The 24,848-nt window shown below is 42.1% G+C and overlaps 4 protein-coding genes across 9 annotated transcripts; all 4 read right to left on the bottom strand.

The window, feature by feature from the left end:
• Positions 1-13: 13 nt before the first annotated feature.
• Positions 14-2,560, bottom strand: LOC108160088 (leucine-rich repeat-containing protein 1). 2 transcript variants are annotated; one of them, XM_017293865.2, is made up of 6 exons: positions 2,435-2,559; positions 2,221-2,312; positions 1,995-2,152; positions 603-1,932; positions 266-536; positions 14-191 (listed from the first exon to the last, which is right to left on the bottom strand). In XM_017293865.2, the coding sequence occupies exons 1-5, from the start codon at positions 2,457-2,459 to the stop codon at positions 282-284; spliced, it is 1,860 nt and encodes a 619-aa protein (XP_017149354.2). In that variant the 5' UTR covers positions 2,460-2,559; the 3' UTR covers positions 14-191; positions 266-281. The 2 variants fall into 2 exon arrangements, with proteins under 2 accessions (XP_017149354.2, XP_033247734.1); XM_033391843.1 differs by lacking the exon at positions 14-191 and having other exon boundaries at positions 416-536; positions 607-1,932; positions 2,435-2,560.
• Positions 2,561-4,317: 1,757 nt separating this feature from the next.
• On the bottom strand, positions 4,318-6,150 carry LOC117187865 (alpha-protein kinase 1-like). The gene is made up of 3 exons (XM_033390746.1): positions 6,142-6,150; positions 5,433-5,592; positions 4,318-5,373 (listed from the first exon to the last, which is right to left on the bottom strand). The coding sequence occupies exons 1-3, from the start codon at positions 6,148-6,150 to the stop codon at positions 4,682-4,684; spliced, it is 861 nt and encodes a 286-aa protein (XP_033246637.1). The 3' UTR covers positions 4,318-4,681.
• Positions 6,071-8,617, bottom strand: LOC117188280 (leucine-rich repeat-containing protein 1-like). 2 transcript variants are annotated; one of them, XM_033391844.1, is made up of 6 exons: positions 8,492-8,616; positions 8,278-8,369; positions 8,052-8,209; positions 6,660-7,989; positions 6,323-6,593; positions 6,071-6,248 (listed from the first exon to the last, which is right to left on the bottom strand). In XM_033391844.1, the coding sequence occupies exons 1-5, from the start codon at positions 8,514-8,516 to the stop codon at positions 6,465-6,467; spliced, it is 1,734 nt and encodes a 577-aa protein (XP_033247735.1). In that variant the 5' UTR covers positions 8,517-8,616; the 3' UTR covers positions 6,071-6,248; positions 6,323-6,464. The 2 variants fall into 2 exon arrangements, with proteins under 2 accessions (XP_033247735.1, XP_033247736.1); XM_033391845.1 differs by lacking the exon at positions 6,071-6,248 and having other exon boundaries at positions 6,473-6,593; positions 6,664-7,989; positions 8,492-8,617.
• Positions 8,618-9,592: 975 nt separating this feature from the next.
• On the bottom strand, positions 9,593-24,427 carry LOC108160270 (putative uncharacterized protein DDB_G0271606). Of its 4 annotated transcripts, XM_033391842.1 has the most exons (6): positions 24,034-24,427; positions 14,287-16,027; positions 11,465-11,668; positions 10,848-11,405; positions 10,188-10,241; positions 9,593-10,101 (listed from the first exon to the last, which is right to left on the bottom strand). In XM_033391842.1, the coding sequence occupies exons 2-6, from the start codon at positions 15,995-15,997 to the stop codon at positions 10,073-10,075; spliced, it is 2,556 nt and encodes an 851-aa protein (XP_033247733.1). In that variant the 5' UTR covers positions 15,998-16,027; positions 24,034-24,427; the 3' UTR covers positions 9,593-10,072. The 4 variants fall into 4 exon arrangements, with proteins under 4 accessions (XP_033247733.1, XP_033247732.1, XP_033247730.1 ...); XM_033391841.1 differs by lacking the exons at positions 9,593-10,101; positions 10,188-10,241 and having other exon boundaries at positions 10,350-11,405; positions 24,061-24,420; XM_033391839.1 differs by lacking the exons at positions 9,593-10,101; positions 10,188-10,241 and having other exon boundaries at positions 10,350-11,405; positions 24,034-24,419.
• Positions 24,428-24,848: the final 421 nt, after the last annotated feature.

Raw genomic sequence — 24,848 nt, 5'->3', positions numbered from 1 at the left:
GATTTTCATCTGATCTTCTTTAGGATCTTGAATAAATAGGCTTTCTTTTAGAGGCTCATCCATTCCGAACTTCTTTATATGTACATAATCCATTTTGTAATTGAACAGTGGGAAACTACAAATTTTTTCTGGGTTAATAATTGTGAGTTAAAAATAATCAAATAATCGATGAAACGATGCGGCAGATTAATCTAAACGGTGGGGAGAAGTAATATTAAAGTATCAGATGGCATAAAAATCAGCATTTTTCTTGTATATAACATACCTAAAGACATGAAGGGCTATGGGGGATGGTGGCCATGGGGGCCAATCTCGAAATCAGAGTCTTCGTCGTCGTCAGCACTTAGGAAACCGAAATCGAACATGTCGCCGTAGTAGTCGGACTCATCACCGCTGTCCAAATCATCCTCTAGATCGTCCGGCTCGAAGTCAAAGTCGTCGAAGATAAATTTGGGAAAGTTTGGATACATGTCATCATCGTTACAAAAGCAAAAGTGCTTCACCTCGATGATATCCTTGGGGGCGACATCAGGATGCTATTTCACGAAAAGATTATCAGTAAAATAACGAGTATCCACAATATCGTCTAGAACTGAACTCACATACTCGATGAGACTGTTGACTTGAGTGTCCGACACACAGAGCTGTACTGGCAAGTTTCGTTGATTCTCCTTCCTCGCAATGTCCAAGCGCAGTTTTTTTATGATTCCATGTACCAATTTCTCGCTTATTCCTTCGCAATCCTCTAGGCCTAGGCTATGCAGCTTGGGGCAAGATTCGAACAGAAACAAAATCGAGGAGTCATGCAGTCTGTTGCACTTTAGGTTGATCTGCTCTAGTTTTTTGAGGCTCGAAAACACTGAGAGTGAACTGTCAGTCATAGCAAACACTTGGGGTAGAACAAGACTGCGCAGACCTCTTAGTTTGGAAATTTGGACAAGCAATTCGGCGGACATACTGGAGCCCCCATAAACCTCTAGGCACTCCAGCTGTTCGGCCTTAAGCTCGGCCAGCTCCTGAAAGAGTTCGGAGCGTATAGTGCGGCCTGGCAATCCGATATAGATTCTCAAGCTCTTGAGGCTTGGCAGCTGGGCCACGTACTCGTATGTCTCATTTGGGAAGGCGCTTATACAAAGCACCTCCAAAGAAGTGCCCGAGTTCTCCTTGATCATCGTTTCAAAAACGTGAGAATTCATGGTGTCAACTCTCTTCACGTTTAGGGTTTTAAGGTTGGTTAACACCTTGCAAATCTTGGACAGACATTGGCCTTGAAAACGAGGGCATCCGGACAGAGTGAGAGTTTGGATGGAAGGGGAGAGCTCGTGTAGTGTTACACCGGTAATTGGGTTGCCGGCAATATTGAGCACCTGCAGAGTCCGACAGTTCCTGAGGGCCGAGATGCACTCATCAGTCAGCTGATTCTGCGGCAGCTCCAGCTCCTCCAGCTTGGTCATCTTGGCGAAGATCCTGTGCATATTTCGCGAAGTCAACGGGCTGCTGTACAGCTTCAAGGACTTTAAATTCGAACAATTGTTCGAAAGAAAGTCGCACAAGCGCTGAAAGCGCATCGGCGGAATCACGCCGGTAATGTGCTGAACATAAGGACCGGACAAATTGAAAAATTCTCGGAGGTCCCAGAAAGTCATATTCTCAAAATCGTACAAATCAATTGATTTGTGCAGTCTGGCCGTGGCCTGCTGATAGATAGCGCGGAAGCGAAGGCATGTCCGAGCGAAGACCGTCTGGTCTTGCATTGGGAGATGCTTCATAATCATCTCTAAGCAGAGATCGTTTACATTCAAAATGAAAGGACACAGTTGATTTGCTTCCTCCTGGTCGTCCGTTCCGTAGGCATCTGGCTGATGCCAGCTATCGCTGGCCTGCACATTGAATCGCCGACCGTTTACATGGTGTATCCGGCTGTGCAAGGCTCTAAAAATGCAGAATATCAGGGGATGTACTCACACACACAGTAGTGCGGCCGGCATACTCACTTTGCTGCATCCTTGGGATTCTCATAAAACACACAGCCAGTCTGGTGGGAAAAGCGATTTGATCTGCCAGTAGCATGTCTACCACCACCACGAAAGAGTTTTATTTGCAAAACGCGTCCATAGTTTGATAAGTGCGCATGCAGCGTAGATTGATTTAGCTGCGATGAGACAGGACAGTGTATTGTTTCAGAGTAAAGCTTGACAAAAGGGGGACGCGGACACTTACATCCGGTGGGATCTTGCATAAATACAGCTTCAGCACTGGAATGTGGTCTTCTGTGTAGGCAATACCATTCTTGAAGTAATAGTTCTGTTCCGCTGCAATGACAATGGCAAAACCGAAGTGCGTGCAATGTGTGCAAGAATTTGGCAACAACGAATAGGAGTGCGTTTGTGCGAACTTGCATAGGATAACTGCATACTTTCTTTCTACGACTTACATAGATTGTTGACAAAATGGGCCATATTTTCACAGATTTTAGTCCAATTTTATACAAAAAGTTAGTCCGAGACTCGATTTATTTGAATCAATGTTAATTTGTATCAGTTTACATTTACAATTACATGGCTTCTACAACTACACGGTAACTACATATTTGCTACATAATGGGAGGAAAAATAGGGTATGGACATCAGCAAAAACGGCCCAGGACCACCACCAAAAATTAATAGAGATTCAAATATTTTCATTTACTTTATTAAATTGTGCCTTGTTTTGTTTTGTTTTGTTTACGTTTAAGTGTTAACGTAAAGTGAGTGACAAAGTATGACCGCAGTATTTTTATATATACCAATTCAGTATATTTCTCCTGTTTTTGCCTGATGTCCATACCCCAATCTGTAGCCAATTCAAAATTACGACTCATGTTGTCGTTGCAGGAGAGAGCTGGCAAGAAATCAGTGATGACAACTGATGGGCTAGAGTACAGCGCCTAAGAGATTTGTTTTATTTGCTATTTTAATAGATTGATGAAATTGATCAAATATACCAAGATATTATTTTAGACTGTCGAAAATATTCAAATGGTGCGGATATTTTCTTCTGTTGACTCAGTTTCCGTTATATATATCACTGTATACAGTATATATACTGTATGGTTAGTGATCAGATATACCCGCGACTTTTGACTATACATAACGATAAGCAAGATAAATATCGGCGGTAAAATATAATTTTACTAATAATATATGTAATTATTTTGAAAATAAATAGAACAATCTGTAAACTTTTAATAGCACGGTTTTATTATATGTTCTTCTTTCTTGATCGTCGTATTCGAATGAATGTGTGTTGGCATATCGATACTTGTCGAGGACAAGTATCGATATATCGAGTACATTGGTATTTCTTATAATACTATCGATGAGTAAATCTTAAACTAATATTCAAATCTTATAAACTAATATTCCTATCTTACAAATCAAAACGATCGATCGTTCAAAATTCCATTTTTTAAATCAAGCATTCATTCAAAACATGAGGAAAAATCTATGGTTTTCCAGTTGGAGTGAGCAAGTCAAAGAAATGGTTGAAAATAATAAATAAATAAAAGCATCAACTCTTTTTCCAATATTTCCAAATCACGAGACAAGTTTTTTCAACTTGCATTTTAATTTCGTTAAATATGCGGCCTTTGATAAGCTTACAAAAGATTATTAGCTTGTTGGCTGTTTCTGTGTTTTTTGTTTTCTTATAGAAAACCCCAACTGAGTTATTTTTCTCCAGGTAATTACCTACCAAATGTACATGTATTCCATTTCGAAAATTATTTCCTAGTTTCAGATGCGACACGTTACTAAAAGTCTTTTCTTATAGAATCAAGGTATGATAATGGCCTAGCTAGTATAGAAATACAGATAATTGCTGCCAGCAGCATTTGACTAAATATTCTCTTAGCATAAGTATTATATACAAATTTTTTTACCAATAAGTTACCAAAAGAGCAAATTAGATAATAAAATATACGTAGAGTAGATTAACGAACTACAAATAAATATCTCTGGATTTGTCTGGGTGATTATGGTGAGCGTTTGGCCAATTGTCATGATAGTATCCAGGAGTGTATAATACCTGCACAAAAGAGAGAGAGAGAGAGAGAGGATTCAGTTTACTCTAAAATTCTGGGATCTCGTGGGTTCTACTCCACCAAGTTCTACTCACGATTTTCGCCTGGCGAGAGCGTTATATGTATATCCTCACGACTCAGCACTGGGGCTAAAAGTAGAGAGTGGGCCACAAAATAAAATATACATACATACATATATTCTGCGCTCAACCAACGAGCGTGAAGAACATGTGAAGCGACATGTAAGGCGTAGCGTGTTTAAATATTTAAATAACGTTCTTTATTGATCAAGTTGCTAAAAATAATAAACTTTGTTTCGTTTCATTGCTTAAAGCTATGCAACTGTTGCTGTTAATTCTATCGTTAACGTAATGCTGTTGCTGAGGCACTTGCAATATAAATAAATCATAAATTGAAGGGGCTGGCTAGGACATGTCTTTCAGGTTGAGAGCCCCAATTTATCGAGCCGGGCCCAGGGCCAGAGCCACACGATACTAATTTAAATGCTATCACAGTTTCAAAGTCCACCATTATCAGCGGGACACATGCAGGCTGTTGGGTAAGCAATCAAAAGCGAGCGCATGCATGTTAGGAGAACTTTGCATTCCGTTTCTGGATGGGTTATGTATGCAAGGCATATGGCTGCTGGGGCTGCTGCGGTTGCTGCTGCTGCTGCTCGAGGCTCCCAGTGGAGGTGCCAGCAGCTCCATCAGCAGCTCCAGGGCCACTTCCGCTAGGTACAATGCGTATCATACCCGGCTGGATCCTAACGTTCTCACAGGCCTCGCAAATATTCAATTGCGGATGATTGCGGAATGTACACATATTGCAGGCCCACATTTCAAGTGGCTCCTCATCCTCGTCCACGTCCGAGTCTGATAGGTATTCTTCCTCGTCGTTTACTGGACGCTGCACTGGCATCTGCTGTTGTTGCTGCTGCGCCTGCTGCTGCTGTTGCAGTTGAAATTGTTGGAGCTGCTGCTGTCGCTGCTGCTGCAGATATTGCTGGAACTGGTAGTACTGGGCATACGTAGGCGGCGGCTCCTGTTGCAGCTGGAGATGCTGCTGCTGCTGGGGCGTCAGGCACGCCGACGTCGGAGCCCTGCTGTGGTGCTGCACAAAATCAGGGCCCGGCTGGGCCGTTGTCTGGGCCGGCACAGAGTGCAGACGCAACGAGCTGGGCGGTGCCTGGGAGCGACCAGCCTGTCGTTGGCGTGGGAATGGCTGTGGCTGCTGCTGGTTATTGTTGGCTGGGGCCGAGTGCTGACGATTCATGGAATTTGGCGCAGGACCAGACCCATTCGCTTGCGGTTCTACAAAATAAATATTGATTAGTATTAGCTTTGTCGAGGGAACCGCACTCGGGGCTCACCGTTGATCAAATTGAGCAGCCGCTGGCAGTCCTCAGTCAGTTTCTTGATATCTCTATCCAGTCTTTCAGATTCGCCCACCGGTACGGGCTCGGTCAGTATGTTGATCTCCTGCTCCAGGACCAGCAGTCGCTTCTTGTTGTGCTTTAAACTATGGATATTCTATAATTATATATATGTACCTATGAGATTGTTAATCCTATTATCTACGTATTGCATTATCCGCAAGTGTTTCCCATTTAAGCTAATTAGTATTTAATACAAAATGATTAATTACTTACTCATTCCTGCTGCAATTTATTACATGTTTAAAAAAAAACGCAAACCCTTTGGTGCAATTTTCAAAAGTCAATTATTATGAATGTTGCCTCTCAAATCTAAGAGAATCTACCCAAAAAACAAAAAAAAAGAAACACCAATTAGCGCTTAATTAATGCAAATAAACTGCAAAATGCCAAGGCAGATCGTACAATACAACAAACACAAAGTGAACAACGATGATTTTTAGGTTTTCAACAAACAAATAACAAATACAAATTGTAATATGAAATGCGTCTAGAAGTGAATTTTAAACACACACAAAAAATTATGAAATAAATGAAAATATACTATAATCAAAGCAGAAATGATTTTCATCTGATCTTCTTTAGGATCTTGAATAAATAGGCTTTCTTTTAGAGGCTCATCCATTCCGAACTTCTTTATATGTACATAATCCATTTTGTAATTGAACAGTGGGAAACTACAAATTTTTTCTGGGTTAATAATTGTGAGTTAAAAATAATCAAATAATCGATGAAACGATGCGGCAGATTAATCTAAACGGTGGGGAGAAGTAATATTAAAGTATCAGATGGCATAAAAATCAGCATTTTTCTTGTATATAACATACCTAAAGACATGAAGGGCTATGGGGGATGGTGGCCATGGGGGCCAATCTCGAAATCAGAGTCTTCGTCGTCGTCAGCACTTAGGAAACCGAAATCGAACATGTCGCCGTAGTAGTCGGACTCATCACCGCTGTCCAAATCATCCTATAGATCGTCCGGCTCGAAGTCAAAGTCGTCGAAGATAAATTTGGGAAAGTTTGGATACATGTCATCATCGTTACAAAAGCAAAAGTGCTTCACCTCGATGATATCCTTGGGGGCGACATCAGGATGCTATTTCACGAAAAGATTATCAGTAAAATAACGAGTATCCACAATATCGTCTAGAACTGAACTCACATACTCGATGAGACTGTTGACTTGAGTGTCCGACACACAGAGCTGTACTGGCAAGTTTCGTTGATTCTCCTTCCTCGCAATGTCCAAGCGCAGTTTTTTTATGATTCCATGTACCAATTTCTCGCTTATTCCTTCGCAATCCTCTAGGCCTAGGCTATGCAGCTTGGGGCAAGATTCGAACAGAAACAAAATCGAGGAGTCATGCAGTCTGTTGCACTTTAGGTTGATCTGCTCTAGTTTTTTGAGGCTCGAAAACACTGAGAGTGAACTGTCAGTCATAGCAAACACTTGGGGTAGAACAAGACTGCGCAGACCTCTTAGTTTGGAAATTTGGACAAGCAATTCGGCGGACATACTGGAGCCCCCATAAACCTCTAGGCACTCCAGCTGTTCGGCCTTAAGCTCGGCCAGCTCCTGAAAGAGTTCGGAGCGTATAGTGCGGCCTGGCAATTCGATATAGATTCTCAAGCTCTTGAGGCTTGGCAGCTGGGCCACGTACTCGTATGTCTCATTTGGGAAGGCGCTTATACAAAGCACCTCCAAAGAAGTGCCCGAGTTCTCCTTGATCATCGTTTCAAAAACGTGAGAATTCATGGTGTCAACTCTCTTCACGTTTAGGGTTTTTAGGTTGGTTAACACCTTGCAAATCTTGGACAGACATTGGCCTTGAAAACGAGGGCATCCGGACAGAGTGAGAGTTTGGATGGAAGGGGAGAGCTCGTGTAGTGTTACACCGGTAATTGGGTTGCCGGCAATATTGAGCACCTGCAGAGTCCGACAGTTCCTGAGGGCCGAGATGCACTCATCAGTCAGCTGATTCTGCGGCAGCTCCAGCTCCTCCAGCTTGGTCATCTTGGCGAAGATCCTGTGCATATTTCGCGAAGTCAACGGGCTGCTGTACAGCTTCAAGGACTTTAAATTCGAACAATTGTTCGAAAGAAAGTCGCACAAGCGCTGAAAGCGCATCGGCGGAATCACGCCGGTAATGTGCTGAACATAAGGACCGGACAAATTGAAAAATTCTCGGAGGTCCCAGAAAGTCATATTCTTAAAATCGTACAAATCAATTGATTTGTGCAGTCTGGCCGTGGCCTGCTGATAGATAGCGCGGAAGCGAAGGCATGTCCGAGCGAAGACCGTCTGGTCTTGCATTGGGAGATGCTTCATAATCATCTCTAAGCAGAGATCGTTTACATTCAAAATGAAAGGACACAGTTGATTTGCTTCCTCCTGGTCGTCCGTTCCGTAGGCATCTGGCTGATGCCAGCTATCGCTGGCCTGCACATTGAATCGCCGACCGTTTACATGGTGTATCCGGCTGTGCAAGGCTCTAAAAATGCAGAATATCAGGGGATGTACTCACACACACAGTAGTGCGGCCGGCATACTCACTTTGCTGCATCCTTGGGATTCTCATAAAACACACAGCCAGTCTGGTGGGAAAAGCGATTTGATCTGCCAGTAGCATGTCTACCACCACCACGAAAGAGTTTTATTTGCAAAACGCGTCCATAGTTTGATAAGTGCGCATGCAGCGTAGATTGATTTAGCTGCGATGAGACAGGACAGTGTATTGTTTCAGAGTAAAGCTTGACAAAAGGGGGACGCGGACACTTACATCCGGTGGGATCTTGCATAAATACAGCTTCAGCACTGGAATGTGGTCTTCTGTGTAGGCAATACCATTCTTGAAGTAATAGTTCTGTTCCGCTGCAATGACAATGGCAAAACCGAAGTGCGTGCAATGTGTGCAAGAATTTGGCAACAACGAATAGGAGTGCGTTTGTGCGAACTTGCATAGGATAACTGCATACTTTCTTTCTACGACTTACATAGATTGTTGACAAAATGGGCCATATTTTCACAGATTTTAGTCCAATTTTATACAAAAAGTTAGTCCGAGACTCGATTTATTTGAATCAATGTTAATTTGTATCAGTTTACATTTACAATTACATGGCTTCTACAACTACACGGTAACTACATATTTGCTACATAATGGGAGGAAAAATAGGGTATGGACATCAGCAAAAACGGCCCAGGACCACCACCAAAAATTAATAGAGATTCAAATATTTTCATTTACTTTATTAAATTGTGCCTTGTTTTGTTTTGTTTTGTTTACGTTTAAGTGTTAACGTAAAGTGAGTGACAAAGTATGACCGCAGTATTTTTATATATACCAATTCAGTATATTTCTCCTGTTTTTGCCTGATGTCCATACCCCATTCTGTAGCCAATTCAAAATTACGACTCATGTTGTCGTTGCAGGAGAGAGCTGGCAAGAAATCAGTGATGACAACTGATGGGCTAGAGTACAGCGCCTAAGAGATTTGTTTTATTTGCTATTTTAATAGATTGATGAAATTGATCAAATATACCAAGATATTATTTTAGACTGTCGAAAATATTCAAATGGTGCGGATATTTTCTTCTGTTGACTCAGTTTCCGTTATATATATCACTGTATACAGTATATATACTGTATGGTTAGTGATCAGATATACCCGCGACTTTTGACTATACATAACGATAAGCAAGATAAATATCGGCGGTAAAATATAATTTTACTAATAATATATGTAATTATTTTGAAAATAAATAGAACAATCTGTAAACTTTTAATAGCACGGTTTTATTATATGTTCTTCTTTCTTGATCGTCGTATTCGAATGAATGTGTGTTGGCATATCGATACTTGTCGAGGACAAGTATCGATATATCGAGTACATTGGTATTTCTTATAATACTATCGATGAGTAAATCTTAAACTAATATTCATATCTTACAAATAAAAACGATCGATCGTTCAAAATACCATTTTTTAAATCAAGCATTCATTCAAAACATGAGGAAAAATCTATGGTTTTCCAGTTGGAGTGAGCAAGTCAAAGAAATGGTTGAAAATAATAAATAAATAAAAGCATCAACTCTTTTTCCAATATTTCCAAATCACGAAACAAGTTTTTTCAACTTGCATTTTAATTTCGTTAAATATGCGGCCTTTGATAAGCTTACAAAAGATTATTAGCTTGTTGGCTGTTTCTGTGTTTTTTGTTTTCTTATAGAAAACCCCAACTGAGTTATTTTTCTCCATGTAATTACCTACCAAATGTACATGTATTCCATTTCGAAAATTATTTCCTAGTTTCAGATGCGACACGTTACTAAAAGTCTTTTCTTATAGAATCAAGGTATGATAATGGCCTAGCTAGTATAGAAATACAGATAATTGCTGCCAGCAGCATTTGACTAAATATTCTCTTAGCATAAGTATTATATACAAATTTTTTTACCAATAAGTTACCAAAAGAGCAAATTAGATAATAAAATATACGTAGAGTAGATTAACGAACTACAAATAAATATCTCTGGATTTGTCTGGGTGATTATGGTGAGCGTTTGGCCAATTGTCATGATAGTATCCAGGAGTGTATAATACCTGCACAAGAGAGAGAGAGAGAGAGGATTCAGTTTACTCTAAAATTCTGGGATCTCGTGGGTTCTACTCCACCAAGTTCTACTCACGATTTTCGCCTGGCGAGAGCGTTATATGTATATCCTCACGACTCAGCACTGGGGCTAAAAGTAGAGAGTGGGCCACAAAATAAAATATACATACATACATATATTCTGCGCTCAACCAACGAGCGTGAAGAACATGTGAAGCGACATGTAAGGCGTAGCGTGTTTAAATATTTAAATAACGTTCTTTATTGATCAAGTTGCTAAAAATAATAAACTTTGTTTCGTTTCATTGCTTAAAGCTATGCAACTGTTTCTGTTAATTCTATCGTTAACGTAATGCTGTTGCTGAGGCACTTGCAATATAAATAAATCATAAATTGAAGGGGCTGGCTAGGACATGTCTTTCAGGTTGAGAGCCCCAATTTATCGAGCCGGGCCCAGGGCCAGAGCCACACGATACTAATTTAAATGCTATCACAGTTTCAAAGTCCACCATTATCAGCGGGACACATGCAGGCTGTTGGGTAAGCAATCAAAAGCGAGCGCATGCATGTTAGGAGAACTTTGCATTCCGTTTCTGGATGGGTTATGTATGCAAGGCATATGGCTGCTGGGGCTGCTGCGGTTGCTGCTGCTGCTGCTCGAGGCTCCCAGTGGAGGTGCCAGCAGCTCCATCAGCAGCTCCAGGGCCACTTCCGCTAGGTACAATGCGTATCATACCCGGCTGGATCCTAACGTTCTCACAGGCCTCGCAAATATTCAATTGCGGATGATTGCGGAATGTACACATATTGCAGGCCCACATGTCAAGTGGCTCCTCATCCTCGTCCACGTCCGAGTCTGATAGGTATTCTTCCTCGTCGTTTACTGGACGCTGCACTGGCATCTGCTGTTGTTGCTGCTGCGCCTGCTGCTGCTGTTGCAGTTGAAATTGTTGGAGCTGCTGCTGTCGCTGCTGCTGCAGATATTGCTGGAACTGGTAGTACTGGGCATACGTAGGCGGCGGCTCCTGTTGCAGCTGGAGTTGCTGCTGCTGCTGGGGCGTCAGGCACGCCGACGTCGGAGCACTGCTGTGGTGCTGCACAAAATCAGGGCCCGGCTGGGCCGTTGTCTGGGCCGGCACAGAGTGCAGACGCAACGAGCTGGGCGGCGCCTGGGAGCGACCAGCCTGTCGTTGGCGTGGGAATGGCTGTGGCTGCTGCTGGTTATTGTTGGCTGGGGCCGAGTGCTGACGATTCATGGAATTTGGCGCAGGACCAGACCCATTCGCTTGCGGTTCTACAAAATAAATATTGATTAGTATTAGCTTTGTCTAGGGAACCGCACTCGGGGCTCACCGTTGATCAAATTGAGCAGCCGCTGGCAGTCCTCAGTCAGTTTCTTGATATCTCTATCCAGTCTTTCAGATTCGCCCACCGGTACGGGCTCGGTCAGTATGTTGATCTCCTGCTCCAGGACCAGCAGTCGCTTCTTGTTGTCCCGCAAAACATTGGCCAGCTTATCGCGCCGCTGCTTCTGCCGCTCAATGGTCGCTGCTCGAGCTGAAAGCAAGAATGAAAAAAATAGAAAAAAAGTGTTTAACAAATGGTTAATCGATCAATTATGGAATTGGAATTGAAAGTTCTGCTGTTGCCTGGCAACAAAAATTGTGTTTGCGATTTCGCAATGCCGAATGTTGGCCGAAAGTTATTTTTACTGGCCAATACCTCACATTTTATTACTCTGTTTTGCAGCTAAAAATACTCTCGTGCCTCTGCCTGCCCTGCCTGCCGCAGGGAAGGAGAAGGTTCGGTTCGGTTCATAAACAGAATTTATATTTAAAGCGAAAGATAAATTTAGTGAAAATGCGCAAGCAGAGCATGGGAAGAGCCACAGCACAACCGAAAATCAATCTAATAATAATTTATGTCTACGAAAGAAAATCGGTAACAAAAAAATTATATTATTTTGCTCAATATAACGGAATTAACGAAAGGTATGCGACGAATATGCATTATTTTTCCAATAAAATTTGTTTTGGAAAAAGTTTAAAATTTAGTAGCGTATATGTAAATAATCATAATATCATTCTTTAATAAAATGGAAATAATTCACACATCTCTACAAAGCTCTATTTAAATATTATTTCGAGCGCAAGTATAAATTGGAGAGTGGGTAGAGTGGGTGGGGCTTGTCATTGATTGATAGCATCGTTCAAATCGAGTCTCCTCAAAATGTTTCGTGGCCTCGTGCTGTCTTCTGATACTTCAGAATGCATAGTAGAAGCCCCTGACATAAGTAGTGACCACGAAATTTTGGTAATCCTGGATATCCCACGAGTACATTACCTCGTGAGCAGAAAGATAGGAGAAGACTTTGTCCTTAAGCTGCTACAATATTATGAAGGACCTTAGCTATTTCATCAATTGATATCTCTTCGTCTGTCTCTCTGCAAAAGGAAAAGGAGCAGAGAGAGAGAGAGAGAGAGCGACCGCGAAGCAGAGGAGTCATCACCGCAAATGGTTTTCTTCATTCCGCCATTAGTGGGGGCAAAAATACACTTCAGATATTACAGTAGCCTGGCCACAGGATCCAGTTGCTGTAGTTCTTTAAGTCTGTGAGAAGTGAACACTATGCAGCAAACAAGCCTGATCTGACAGACAGAAATGACTATATCGTTTCGGCTATTGATGATGATCATGAATAAATATACGCGTATTCGGAAACACTTACATCTGGCTGTTACCTACATCTACTCGGATCCAATATACCCTATCCTGTTCTCTTTTAGTGTTTATGTATAAATAGAATGATCTTCTGATGCATTTCGTATTTTGATTTGTGCGACTTTTCGACTTTTTTGATTATTTTTAGACGCGCCTCTGATAGATCTCCAACGGAAATAGCCTACAGGGCAGTGGGCCAAGGGATCTCGTCTCATCTCTCTATCTCATGTGTTGGACGAGGGAATGGGTATCATTTTAATTGAAAAATTAATTCATTAATGGGCGAAAAGTGTCCCCGAATTCCAAATTGAATTCCGGCTAAAAGGCGACGACATTTAAAGTGCTTCTAATGGTCGTCGGACGTGGATTGTCGCGTGATTAAATGTCAAAGTGGAAATGCCAGCCGTCAGCTCGGTTGGGCCCACGCTGCGTATGCTTAATGCCCCGTTCCCAGAGGCGATTACTCTATTTTCCCCACCTACTCTTCTCTGTTTCGCCGTGAACTTGAACGTCGAAGAAAGAGAGCCCGAGAGAGAGTGGGGAAAACACAGCCGGCCAAAGCAGAAGCCAGACAAAAGACATTTCAATCTATAAAGTTCCGAGCGCGTGGGCGTCCTACAAGCGTACTACACATATGTATATCTGCATACATCGTATGTGTATGTGTGGGGGAATATATAGTAGGGGGATCGGATCGGATTGGTTTTTGTATGTGTATCGTATATTCAGCAAAAAAGGTAAATCAAATGCAACAAAGTTGCACAGAAAATTGCACACAGTGATAGTGGAAGGGAAGGACAGAAAGACTGATTCAAGGCTCAATTAAACTGCCGCGAAATTGATTATATTCTCTCACCTGATAACCGAATACCAACTACCGTCTGCTGCCTACCATCTACTGTCTACTGTCTTCAGTGTTCAATTCTATTCTATTTTATTCCGTGACGTCAATACCTTAATACCTTAGCACACGCGGAGTTTCAGTTCTCTTTGGCTGCTCTGCTCGTCTGCGTATCGTCTTCGCTAGATCCCTACCCTTGTACATAAGCTGGCAATCTGTTAGCTTTTGGTAAGACGTTTGCTGAGAATTTTCTACGAATAAATGCTCTGCGCTCTTTTTGGCAGAGAGCGAGCTCGCGCTAATTTTATTTTGGGGCGTAATTCCAATTTCCTTATCAATTGTAAACAATACTGCGGCGGACCTCCACCGATAACCGAACACATCGAAAAACACCGACAGAAACTACGACGTCGTCTGGGTGGCTCGATAAGGCCGTAAAGCACATTGGAACCCATGTCGGTACATGTGTAGGAATAAAGTGGAAAAGCACTTGACATCGGACATGTGCCACACGGAAATGAAATGATGGAAATTACAATGCAATGCCCAGAGATAGCCTTCGACTGAACTAGTGCTTCTCTAGGGTTTTCCTGGGGTTGATCGTGAAACCCACCTTCAGGATCGCACTCCTCGAGGACCCCCGCATAGAGGGGCATGCTGACGGGGCTGCTGTCGTTGCTGCTGTTGCCGCTGTTGTCGTTGCCTTTGCTGGTGTCCGCGGCATGGTTCGTGTTGTAGTTGGAGGCGACAACGTGGTTCTGAGCCTGCGTGGGATAGGGGAATACTTCCGGCATGTCACAGTCCGACGGTGAAAGTCCATCGGTGGAGAGAAGCGACGCCGCCGCCGCTGCCGACGGGGGCTGGCGTGGCGGAGGAACTGCTGGCTGCTGCGGCTCACACGCGGTGGCGGCGTACGGTGCCTGGGGACGGATGCAGCCCGCGCTAAAGACACTACCCTCGTCGGTGACCGTCAGCTGGAAATTCTTGTGCGTCCCCCGGCGGGCGTCGAAACTAACGCTCGAGTAGGTGATGCCGCTGCCCTGGCCACTAGGCGCCGGGCCGGCGGTGATGTCGATCGCGGACTGGGCGCCGCCGGTCGGCTGGCGCAGCGTGAGATTGAGCGAGGTGAAGCTCTTGCGACCCGGCGAGACGGCAGAGCCTGGGGAGCCGGGCAGCGTCGGTGGCGTCAACGCTGGCGAGAGGGCACTGCTGTTGCTGAGGAAATCGCGTGCATACGGCAGTACCGGCTGCAGATTGATGACTGAACGGTGTCGGACCGGAGAGGCCTGTTGAGACGTTGTTGCTGTCGCTGCCGTTGCTGCCGCTACTGCTGCTCTTGTTGCTGACGTCGGCGATGATAAGGAGACGGCGTTGAGTGAGAATTCCGATTCGCTGGAGCTCATGGGGCTGGTGAGGCAGGAGGAATCGTTGGAGAAGCTCGGCTTTGGGGCCAGCGGCGGGCCCGGTGGCGGCGGCAGGGGTGGCGCCCGACGCAGCGGCTTGTTCAGCGACGTGGGCGTCAGCTGCGGTGGCTGCAGGTCGCGCTGCTGCCGCAGCTGTCGCTGTTGGATCTTCTGCTGCAGCTGGGCGTTCAGTTGGCGCTGCAGATTGAGCGTGGTTGGTCGCTGCCGGGGCTGGGGACTCGGACTGTGAGTGGGGCTGGGGCTGGCATCGCCATTGCCATTGCCATTGCCATTCCCATTCCCATTCCCATTCCCATTCTGGCTCGGACTCTGACTCAGTTCTGGGGGCTGTGCGGGTGCCACTCTCGACGGCTTTAGTGGGGTGGGAGGCTTGGCCTGCCTCTGTTGCTGCTGTTGTTGCTGCTGTTGCAACACCTTGGCCGGGTAGCTCTGGACAGGTATCGGATGCAAAGCCAGTTCCTTCTTCAACATCTGTATACAGTTCTCGCGCTGATGGCAATTCTCGCTGACGCACTGCGTCACAATGGCATCGGGTATCGTGGGGAACTCCTGCTTCATCTCGTGGAACAGGTGCATGATACTAATGTTCGTGCAGTGGCAGGACGTGCTCTGCTTGCGGCCTGCCTCTGGCTCTGCTTCTGCTGCTGCCTCTGCTGCTGCTGCTGGCTGTGAATGCTCCAGCAGCTCCAGCTGCTCATAGCTGCCGCAGCGTCTCCTCTGACTTGTCGATGGAGCGGCGTCCTTCTTCCTCAGAAAGTGCTGATGGATTGCCTCGGTTATATTGTTGCTGCTGCTCCTTCCTCTGGTATTTCCTTCTGCTGGAAGGCTACTGCTGGTGATGCTGGTGCCATTCAATTGGTAACTGTTTGATCCGGGCGGCATTGGTGGTGTAGCCGCCATTTTAGGCCATCATTTGTCACAACTGCAGACCTTCGGAAGGAAAGAGAGAAGGGGGAATCAGTCAGGTAATGCCACTTATTTAATTAGTATCTGCCCCCGCACTCGGGTGCGAGTGTTGCATGCGGTGCGGGTGAATCCATGTCCCGATTTAGAACATTAACTAAGAGGCTTTAAAATGTATTGTTTTTAAAAAACAGAAACAGCCAAGAGAAAGAGAGGGAGAGGGCGACTGCGAGGGCGAGAGAGGGAGATCTCTTGGGTATGTTTAAAAATATTTATGACACAACGATTGCCTATATCTCTGTTGCTCTCTCTCGACTGCCGACTGTCGGCCATTGTCAAGGATGGCAGTGATAAATAATCCGTTTCCCTATATAGTACACATAAACCATCTACCAGATATATGTATGTATATATGTACATACATACATATGTACATATGTATATGGTATTGGGCGCCTCTTCAGGTTCAGGTATAGATGAAAGCATATCTATAATACGAGGAGTACTCGTAAATGTATCTGTATCCACTTCCACTTACATTTTGTCGATGAAAACTGATAAATAGGGTTCCCAACGCGATCGATAATCTGTCAATTTGCTCATATATTTATTCACAAGCTTGTGAAATATGGTTTTGGATTTTCTTTAAAAGTAAGGCAAATTATTCTTTTAGGTATAGGTATTTTATATTAATTTGTGTGATTTGTCTTGTTTTATTGCACTTTTTTTGTTGCTAATTTTTCAAAGTTTGAACTTAAACTTTAACATATTTCAAATTATTTTCTTCTATTCGTTTTTCTCGATCGCTTTTTCACACACACACAAATTTAAACACTCTTGATAAATTGTATTTCCATTTCCTATGTTTTTTCTTTGACTTTAATCGAGAAAATCTCACGCAGTTTTCCACACAACAATATATCTTTCTTTCGATCAAATTTTGTGCGCGTTTCGAACGCCTTAAATGCCAGCGATAAACTGAAAAACCAAATTTCGCAAATTTTCGAGAATAAAACGACCGAAAATGCTGCGAGGAAAATGAGCAGAAAACACATAGATACTCGTGCACTGGTACATCGTCTCTGCTATCTGTGTATCTGTGTGTGCAAATGTTTGGGAGAGCGCTCTAGCGTAAGCAAAAAATCACGAGAGAAAACGGAAAACAGAAAACGGGAAACCAAAGCATACCCAATTGGATACCCTCACAGATCGCTGCCACTCGATACTAACTAACGGGACTGAACGAACCGAGTATCGTCGTTTTTTTTACGTCGGTGTTGCATCCGAATATCTTGGATTGCCGATTCAGGAGTCATGTGACGACTGAGGCAATGATTCGGAAAGCATTCAATATGCAGCTGCGATCTTATGAATTCTACTGTGAATTCTAGTACGCACTCTAAGACAAGAAACCAATACAGAACGATCTTTCATATGGTAGCTAATGATATAGTCATTCGATACGGTCTTTTTATGGCTGTTTTGTTCAATATCCCCAAATCAAATCGAATTGTGATGAGAATTAAGTCAAGGCATATCCGCCTTGTGATCGTACAGATATTGTAGACAGTACTAAAAAACAGAAGAGCAACCGCAGCGAATCAATTAAATCATTCAATATTTTTGCAGCACAAATTTTAATTTTGTTTTATTGTATACATATGTATGTACATAGGTGGCTGTCTCTCTCTCTATTTATTTTATAAAAATAAACTTTTGTGTGGGTGTTGCACAAACACAACGAAAACCAAAGAAATTGAATGAAATATTTTATATATGTATCTGTATATCTGTATCTTTGAATATAGAAAACAATCTGCGCAAAATTAATGATATTTAGTTCTGAGGTGAAAGAGTTAACAGAAAAAGAAGCAAAGACCCATCAAATGGGATCAAAATTTAATTGCCGGCCCAATGAAAAGCGCTTAGATAAACCCCTGGCTTAGCCAAGTTATTCCAAAAAAAGAACCGCCCTCGCAGCGGCATCGGCGGCTCACCTGTTCTCCCAGGAGATGGCGACAAGCAAAAACAAAAAGAACTGGAAACTAGAAGAAACTCTGACAAAATGAATAAAAACAAACAATAAGCCCCAAAACAGAAACAGAAGCAGAAACAGAATCATGTCCGAGGGTGAAAGAGATGCAAATAAATTATAAAATATAGCACTTAATTTGCAAGCGATGGCGCCATTAAAATTGGCCACCAAAGCATAAATAATAAATTATGAATGTATTTCAATTTAGTTGTTGTTTTTTGCTTCCCCTGTTGTTCGTTGTTTTCCAGCTTTTCTTTTGTATACCCTTTAGGATATAGTATGCAGACAGGGTATTACGACTTTCTGTAGATGTTTGTGTGGTGCCTGAGCAGATAGACTTCAGTTCCAATTTGTAGGCAGTTAGTCCGATGACCCGAACCTGTTGCTAATTCGACGAATATCCAAAGAAAAGGCCAGATCCAAGCTTCATCTTCACGGGTTCTTTCTCCATCCTCAGGCACAAACAGTAGCGGCGTCGGAATGGTTTAAAAAACCCCTCAGGTCTGAGGACACCAGCCCTAGATTAAAAGCCGTGATTCAATATCAGAGCTATATCGAATCATATCTCATACAAAATCTGATCCAATATCACAGATGTATCTTCCATCGTAACTTCCATAAGAGCAACCGATCTGCAAGGGTATCAAAACTAAAGAGACTCCAAAAATCTACCCATCTTTTCCAGCACATTTTTCTTTATTTTAAAACACAATATTCTTCGACGGAGTGGGATGGCAACATTTTCGAGATCCGTGCGAAATTAAGAAGTCATTAAAGATGAGAAAACCTCAGAGAATTATGAAGAATAATTCCTCTTGAAATGTGGCTTTTCCATAAAATAAAATTCCAACCCTTCCCCGCCTCCGCTGTAGGAGGGGTGGCGTACTTATGGGCTGGTCGGCGGGCATTGGATGGGATGGTATAGGATGGGAGATGGGCGGAACACGCAAATTGCGATCTGATATTTGAAAATATTTAGCATATAAATATAAACAAATTCTCTTCCACTTTTTTTGTTGTTTAGGAATTTTTCGAGGGGTAGAAAAGAGATCAAATTGAATGGAGGGGGAGCAGGAATGAAAATTCATTTTGTGTGCTTTTCCTTCGTGTTTTCTTCGTCTGCCTTTTGTAGCGGGTGGTAGCAGACGCAGCAACGACAAGAGCCATAGAGAAAGGCAGGCGATCGACTGCAGACGTAAACGACCTTCACAATTAGCCAGATACACACACACAGATGCAGATACGCCCACAGATTCACAGATAAATAGATAGAGATACGAGATACAGATGCAGGCAGATAGGAGATATGTATATATACATACATATGTATGTATAAACGTTAGAATGCAGAATCGGAAATCGACGTCAAATATATTGCAATCTTTGCTCTCGCTCTTCTTCTCTGTTATAAAGAGTACACGTGTGGAATGATAGGTAATATTATAGATACAGACATCATATGTAATCGTATTCGTACACGCCATTTACCTGTACCTGTGCACGTTGCGTTTCGGTTCCATCAGACAGCTGTTTCGTTCACTTTTTGAGTAACGAGATGAATTATCAAGTTATCAGACTGCAGATTACGGAACATAGTTTAGACTATCGGATAATAAAAGGAATCACAGATGTGTTTTCGGAACCAATTAAGAGGTAAAGAGAAGGAAAAACATATTCTAGGGCAAAGAAAAATTAAAAAAAAAAACAAGATAGAAGTGGAGTGCAACTCTGCTGCAATGCTTCTTCATCTCTGTCTGAAAAACTTTAAACTGTAACTCTCGCCATCGCGAGAGACGGATAGTGACTTTATCTATCGGTAAAGATACGAGTATATTATCTGTATGAGCAGAAGATGGGTGAAAAGCAGCATACATTCCCAGTACGTATTCTTGGAGTTTCGAAACGCACTGTACCCAGCGTTTATGTACTGATGCTTCAGGTAAATCATCATTTGTCTTCTTCCCATTTGGTACTTTGGTTTGTTTTTTTCGTGTGTTTTATTTCGAGGACACGCAAAAACAAACATAAAAGTTGTTAAGAAATAATAGCAACAATAAAAATAAATACAAACACAGAACAACAACAATTTCGCATTGTGTGCCAAAAAAAAACAACATAAAACAAACACACAAAAAGGAAAAAACTATGGGGAAAACACACAACAAAAACAACAAAAAGTTTACAACCATTAAAATTATGGCAGCGCTCGTCCCATGGATTGTTTAGGATCCACAACGTGGATCATGGATTGCGTGGGTATTGTAGATTGTAGGTAGGAAGGGGACGGGAAATGGAAATGGAGGGGGAAACTCTTGTAATTAGTGGAACAAAATTTCCATTCATTAAATTAGAAAATAAGAAAAGAGAGAGGCAGCGGTGAAGGACGTAGTACATTACAAATTGAAATGATATGGGGGATTTTCCCCCATTTGGTCAAGTGTAGTGGGATATATATTTAATTAGGGCTGATGGAAAACAGAGCAGTGCAAACTATTAAATACATCGTTTGATATTATTGACACGATATCGATCAAAAATCATCTAAACTGATTATAAACTGGAGTAGAATCTGTCAAAGATCGATTTACGGTTTGACACGGTCATTACAGTATAAATGATTTCCTTTGGGTAACGATCCCCAAATATCATATTTTAAACTGCAATCGACTCATTTCAGGATTTCATTTTAATTTACAGTCCCAGAGGAGGCCACGAATCCCAATGTCCATCAAACAAATCAATCTGATAACCGAAATCTAAGGGAATTAATCGAACTGTCGTTCCCCCCCACCGAAGGCCAGGTTTTCGTCACAAAGCGATTTGCGGAGAGGAGGAGTATCAGTGTTGCACATTGACCGGAAATCTTGCTGTCTGGCGTGTCAAAAGTATAAATAATTATAAATAATTTTTTGGGGAGGGGGAAAAAACGAAATTACCGAAAAAATAGATTGCTAAAGGAACTACGTACCAAGAAACCTATCTCCTCCTCCACTTCTGAACTTTCGGAACACAAAACATATGGACGGACGACAAAGGGAAAGAAAATGCGTAAAAACAAGAACTAACCGAAAAGTACAACAAATATACCAGAATAACAGAAAAAGAAGCTGCAGTAAAAAATAAATAACATGGAAAACAACTTTCACTTTTCTTGTGGAAAAGACAACAAATATTTGGAATTTAACGCAAACTGAGAGAGAGAGAGAGAGAGAGAGAGAGAGAGAGAGAGAGAGAGAGAGGTAGAGGGAGAAAAGAGAGAACGATGGAAATTGTGAAAATTATAAATCAAATGCAGGGGACAACATGAAATCGGTGGAATGAAGGCAGAAGGCAGCGCAGAAATATAAAAAGAAAAAAAAAGCCAGAGAGAAATGGAACAAAAATAATTTTATTTTGTACAATATTTTTGTGCTCTGCTTTTCTTTTCCTCCCACTCTCCACTGCGCCTTCTTCGTCTCTCTGTTCTCCGCCGTTCACTTCCCGTCCCAACCCGTCTGCTTGCCAATAATTTGAAGAGGCGTTTTGCGGAATTTTGTGCAGACGTCAGGCCTTGGGACTGACGTCATTGGCGCGACTTTTAGAATTGGAAATGGAAAAGGAAAAGCCATGGCGGCACTGGGGATGGGGAACGGAACAGGAATGGAACTCCTGCCCTGTCCAATCCGCGTAGTGCGAAAATAAAAGGCAATAATACTATACATATATACGGGTTATTTATTTATTTATGACCGATCGCCCCTCTCTCTCATTCTCTCTCTGCGTGATGATGTGCTTCTTCAGAGATCTGCTCTGTTCTGTTCGGAAATATGCAAATAATCAATATGGAGTTATTTTTAGGCGAAAAGGTGTTTTCCCTGGAGGGGTTCGGTTCCATTAGAGAGAGGTTTCACTATGCTTATCGCTAGGGGGAGGGGGACATACTGTCATAAAAAGTAAACCCAATTTTATGCAGAAAACTGATAAGATTGATTATACTCGAATTCGCCTTTTTGGTGGGAACTTTTTAATGAGTACGGAGTACGGATGGAAATGGAAAGTTTTCGATAGTCAACCCCCCAACTTTTGGGAGAGCAGAACCCCAGATTAGCATATTTTTCAGAATTTCATTGTATATGTTGGTACCTCTAGTATATTCGTACTATCAACTCTGTTCATTCCGGGAATTTCCCGCTGAAACAACAACAACTATACAAAGGCGTAATATGAAATGGCAACAATTACGAATACACGTACAACTCGTACAACTCGTACAACAGCGACACAGATACAGATACCGTTTCTGTTCGCAGCAGCAAAAGTGCAAAAGTTTTGTAAACTTGTTTTCCTAATACAAGCCCAAAAGAAAAAAAAAATAAACAAGAGTGAAAGAGAATCTATTTTTATTGATAAGATGCTAAAATCTCAAGAAAGTTACATTTTGGAGTAACGAAGATAAGATATCCTCTGGAAGTGGGGGGCTGGCACCTAAATCTTCATTTCAATCTAACCCCCATACCCGCCTACTATACGATATCATACATACATATGTTTTTTTAAATGTCGAGTTCCATTGAGATTGGATTCTATCTTCCTAGCCGTTTCTATCAAACTTAAGAATCCAATTATAAGCCAATGATGTTTATGAGAGCAATATACTATAATTGGGCTGGGTTTTAACTGTTGGAAATACAGTATGTCAAGAAACTCTTTACACACTGAAAATAAATTAAATTTTTTGACTTTGGATAAGAAAATAATGGCCTTTGGTTCAAATTTATCAAATTTGTTTAATTCATAACCATTCAGGGATTAATTATAAAGTAGTTATATATATATTTTGTGTAAAGAGTTTCTTGACAGTGTCAAAAATGAGTAATCATTGTTTTTGTTGTTTTGTAAGTTACCTATTTATAGTTTTGTTATTTTTTTTTTCACTAACTACTTTATAATTAATCCCTGAATGGTTATGAATTAAACAAATTTGATAAATTTGAACCAAAGGCCATTATTTTCTTATCCAAAGTCAAAAAATTTAATTTATTTTCAGTGTGTAAAGAGTTTCTTGACATACTGTATATGTGAGTTGGGAGCTACAATAGTGCCTAACTGTCAGAGTAAACGGAGAGAAGAGATCGCAATAAAATCAAACTCCACTGGCAATTCTGATCAGGAATAGGTGTGCCCTGAAATGCTTTCTCTGGAAACCACAAAAACACACGCACATGAAAAATCAATATTTGTACTTTGCGATTAGCAATTAGGATAATGGGGTAGGAGAGGGGAGAATGAGGAAGGGGTGATGAAAATCGAAGCGATATTTGGACTATATTTCCATAAGAATTAAGGCCATGACGATGGATGGTGGATCCCCTCGCTCCAACCATTGAATTGACAACAGTTGTTCTGTTATCAACAGGCGGAAATATACACACTCTCACTCTCGCCCACACTCGCACTCTCGCACACACACACAAACACGCACATGCATGCCAAATACACAGTTACGTGCACTGAGCAGCAACGGCCAAATGGGCGTGCGAAAGGGACACGTAGATCGTCGAGTCGTCGTCTGTGCCAGTGTTAACGGCACCAGAGAGATAAAAACCAGTGTGGGAGCGAGAGAGAGCGAGTATACGAGAGCAGCGCATAAAGACAGGTGACATTGGCAGCGCGCGACGGCGGCACTACGCAATAGTAGATAAAAAGCAAAAACGTCCAAAAATGAACGGTAAACGATGGGGAAATCAACCCCACCCCCCTCCTCAAACAGACGCATTCACAACTTGTTGCATATGTGCAAAGGTATTTTTTTTTTCCGTATGCGTGTGTGTGTGGATGTTGTTTTTACGAATTTTGTTTTTGGGGAAAAGCAGCTGCTCGGGCTCCTCTACCCTTCTACTCCTCCCATAATTGCAATTTACCAGACACTTTTATATGGATGTGGGTCTGTGCAAGAGATCCTTCTCTCTCTATCTCTCTCTCTTTGTTTAAAAATTTCGATGCCCTTCTGCCCACTCACCAAAGGAATTTAATATGTGGCACGTACAGTGAAGTTCCTGGTGCTGATGCCTTTGCAGATTTCAAATCGAATCCGTATTTTAGCATTAAATTGTTATTCTCAATATTTTTGTGGCTTTTGGCTTTGGCCCCCTCCCCTTTCACTGTTGTTGTTGGCTTGCCTTTCTATGGCTTCTCCCTTGTTTCGTTTCGTTTCGCCTATCGCACTCAATTCCACGCACAGTCCCACTCCAACGCACTCGTTTTTTATATTTAATGTTGCACTAAATTTAATAATTTATTGTAATTTTTCACGGAGCAGGCGATCGCGATCGCGCGAATGTTGATATATCAATATATCGATATATATTTTTGATAATATATTTGTAGATAGGTGATTTTAGCCGGCAAAAATATTAATATGAATCTTTTGTGGGATTTATTATTTTCTGATTTCAAGGTGAATCGACACTATTTTGTTCCCCTACTTTTGATTATACTTTACATTTCATCGAATAAAAGGGTAGCTTCTAAAATATATCGATAGTTTTGTGCGATAAGCGGAACCAATCGGCGCCAAGAACAACATCCCATATATTCTTGCCACAAACATGCGAGGACAAAAATTATCTACGAAGCTAAAGCATCGTGTTAATGGGACTTGGAAATCATCCATGGTCGGTTCCGTTAGTTTGTCTGTGCCTGCGCAAATGAATGTACCTAGTGGTACTATCGGATAATATCGGATGGTCGACTAAAAACGGTTACATGTATATTTTCTACTTACGCAAGGAAATATTAGAGGAATTAATTACTAACTGTTATTTATCGTGCTCT

This window comes from Drosophila miranda, chromosome 3, assembly GCF_003369915.1.
Source record: "Drosophila miranda strain MSH22 chromosome 3, D.miranda_PacBio2.1, whole genome shotgun sequence".
Lineage (NCBI taxonomy): Eukaryota > Metazoa > Arthropoda > Insecta > Diptera > Drosophilidae > Drosophila > Drosophila miranda.
Note: the sequence above shows the minus strand (reverse complement) of the source record. Positions and strands in the feature narration are given on the sequence as shown.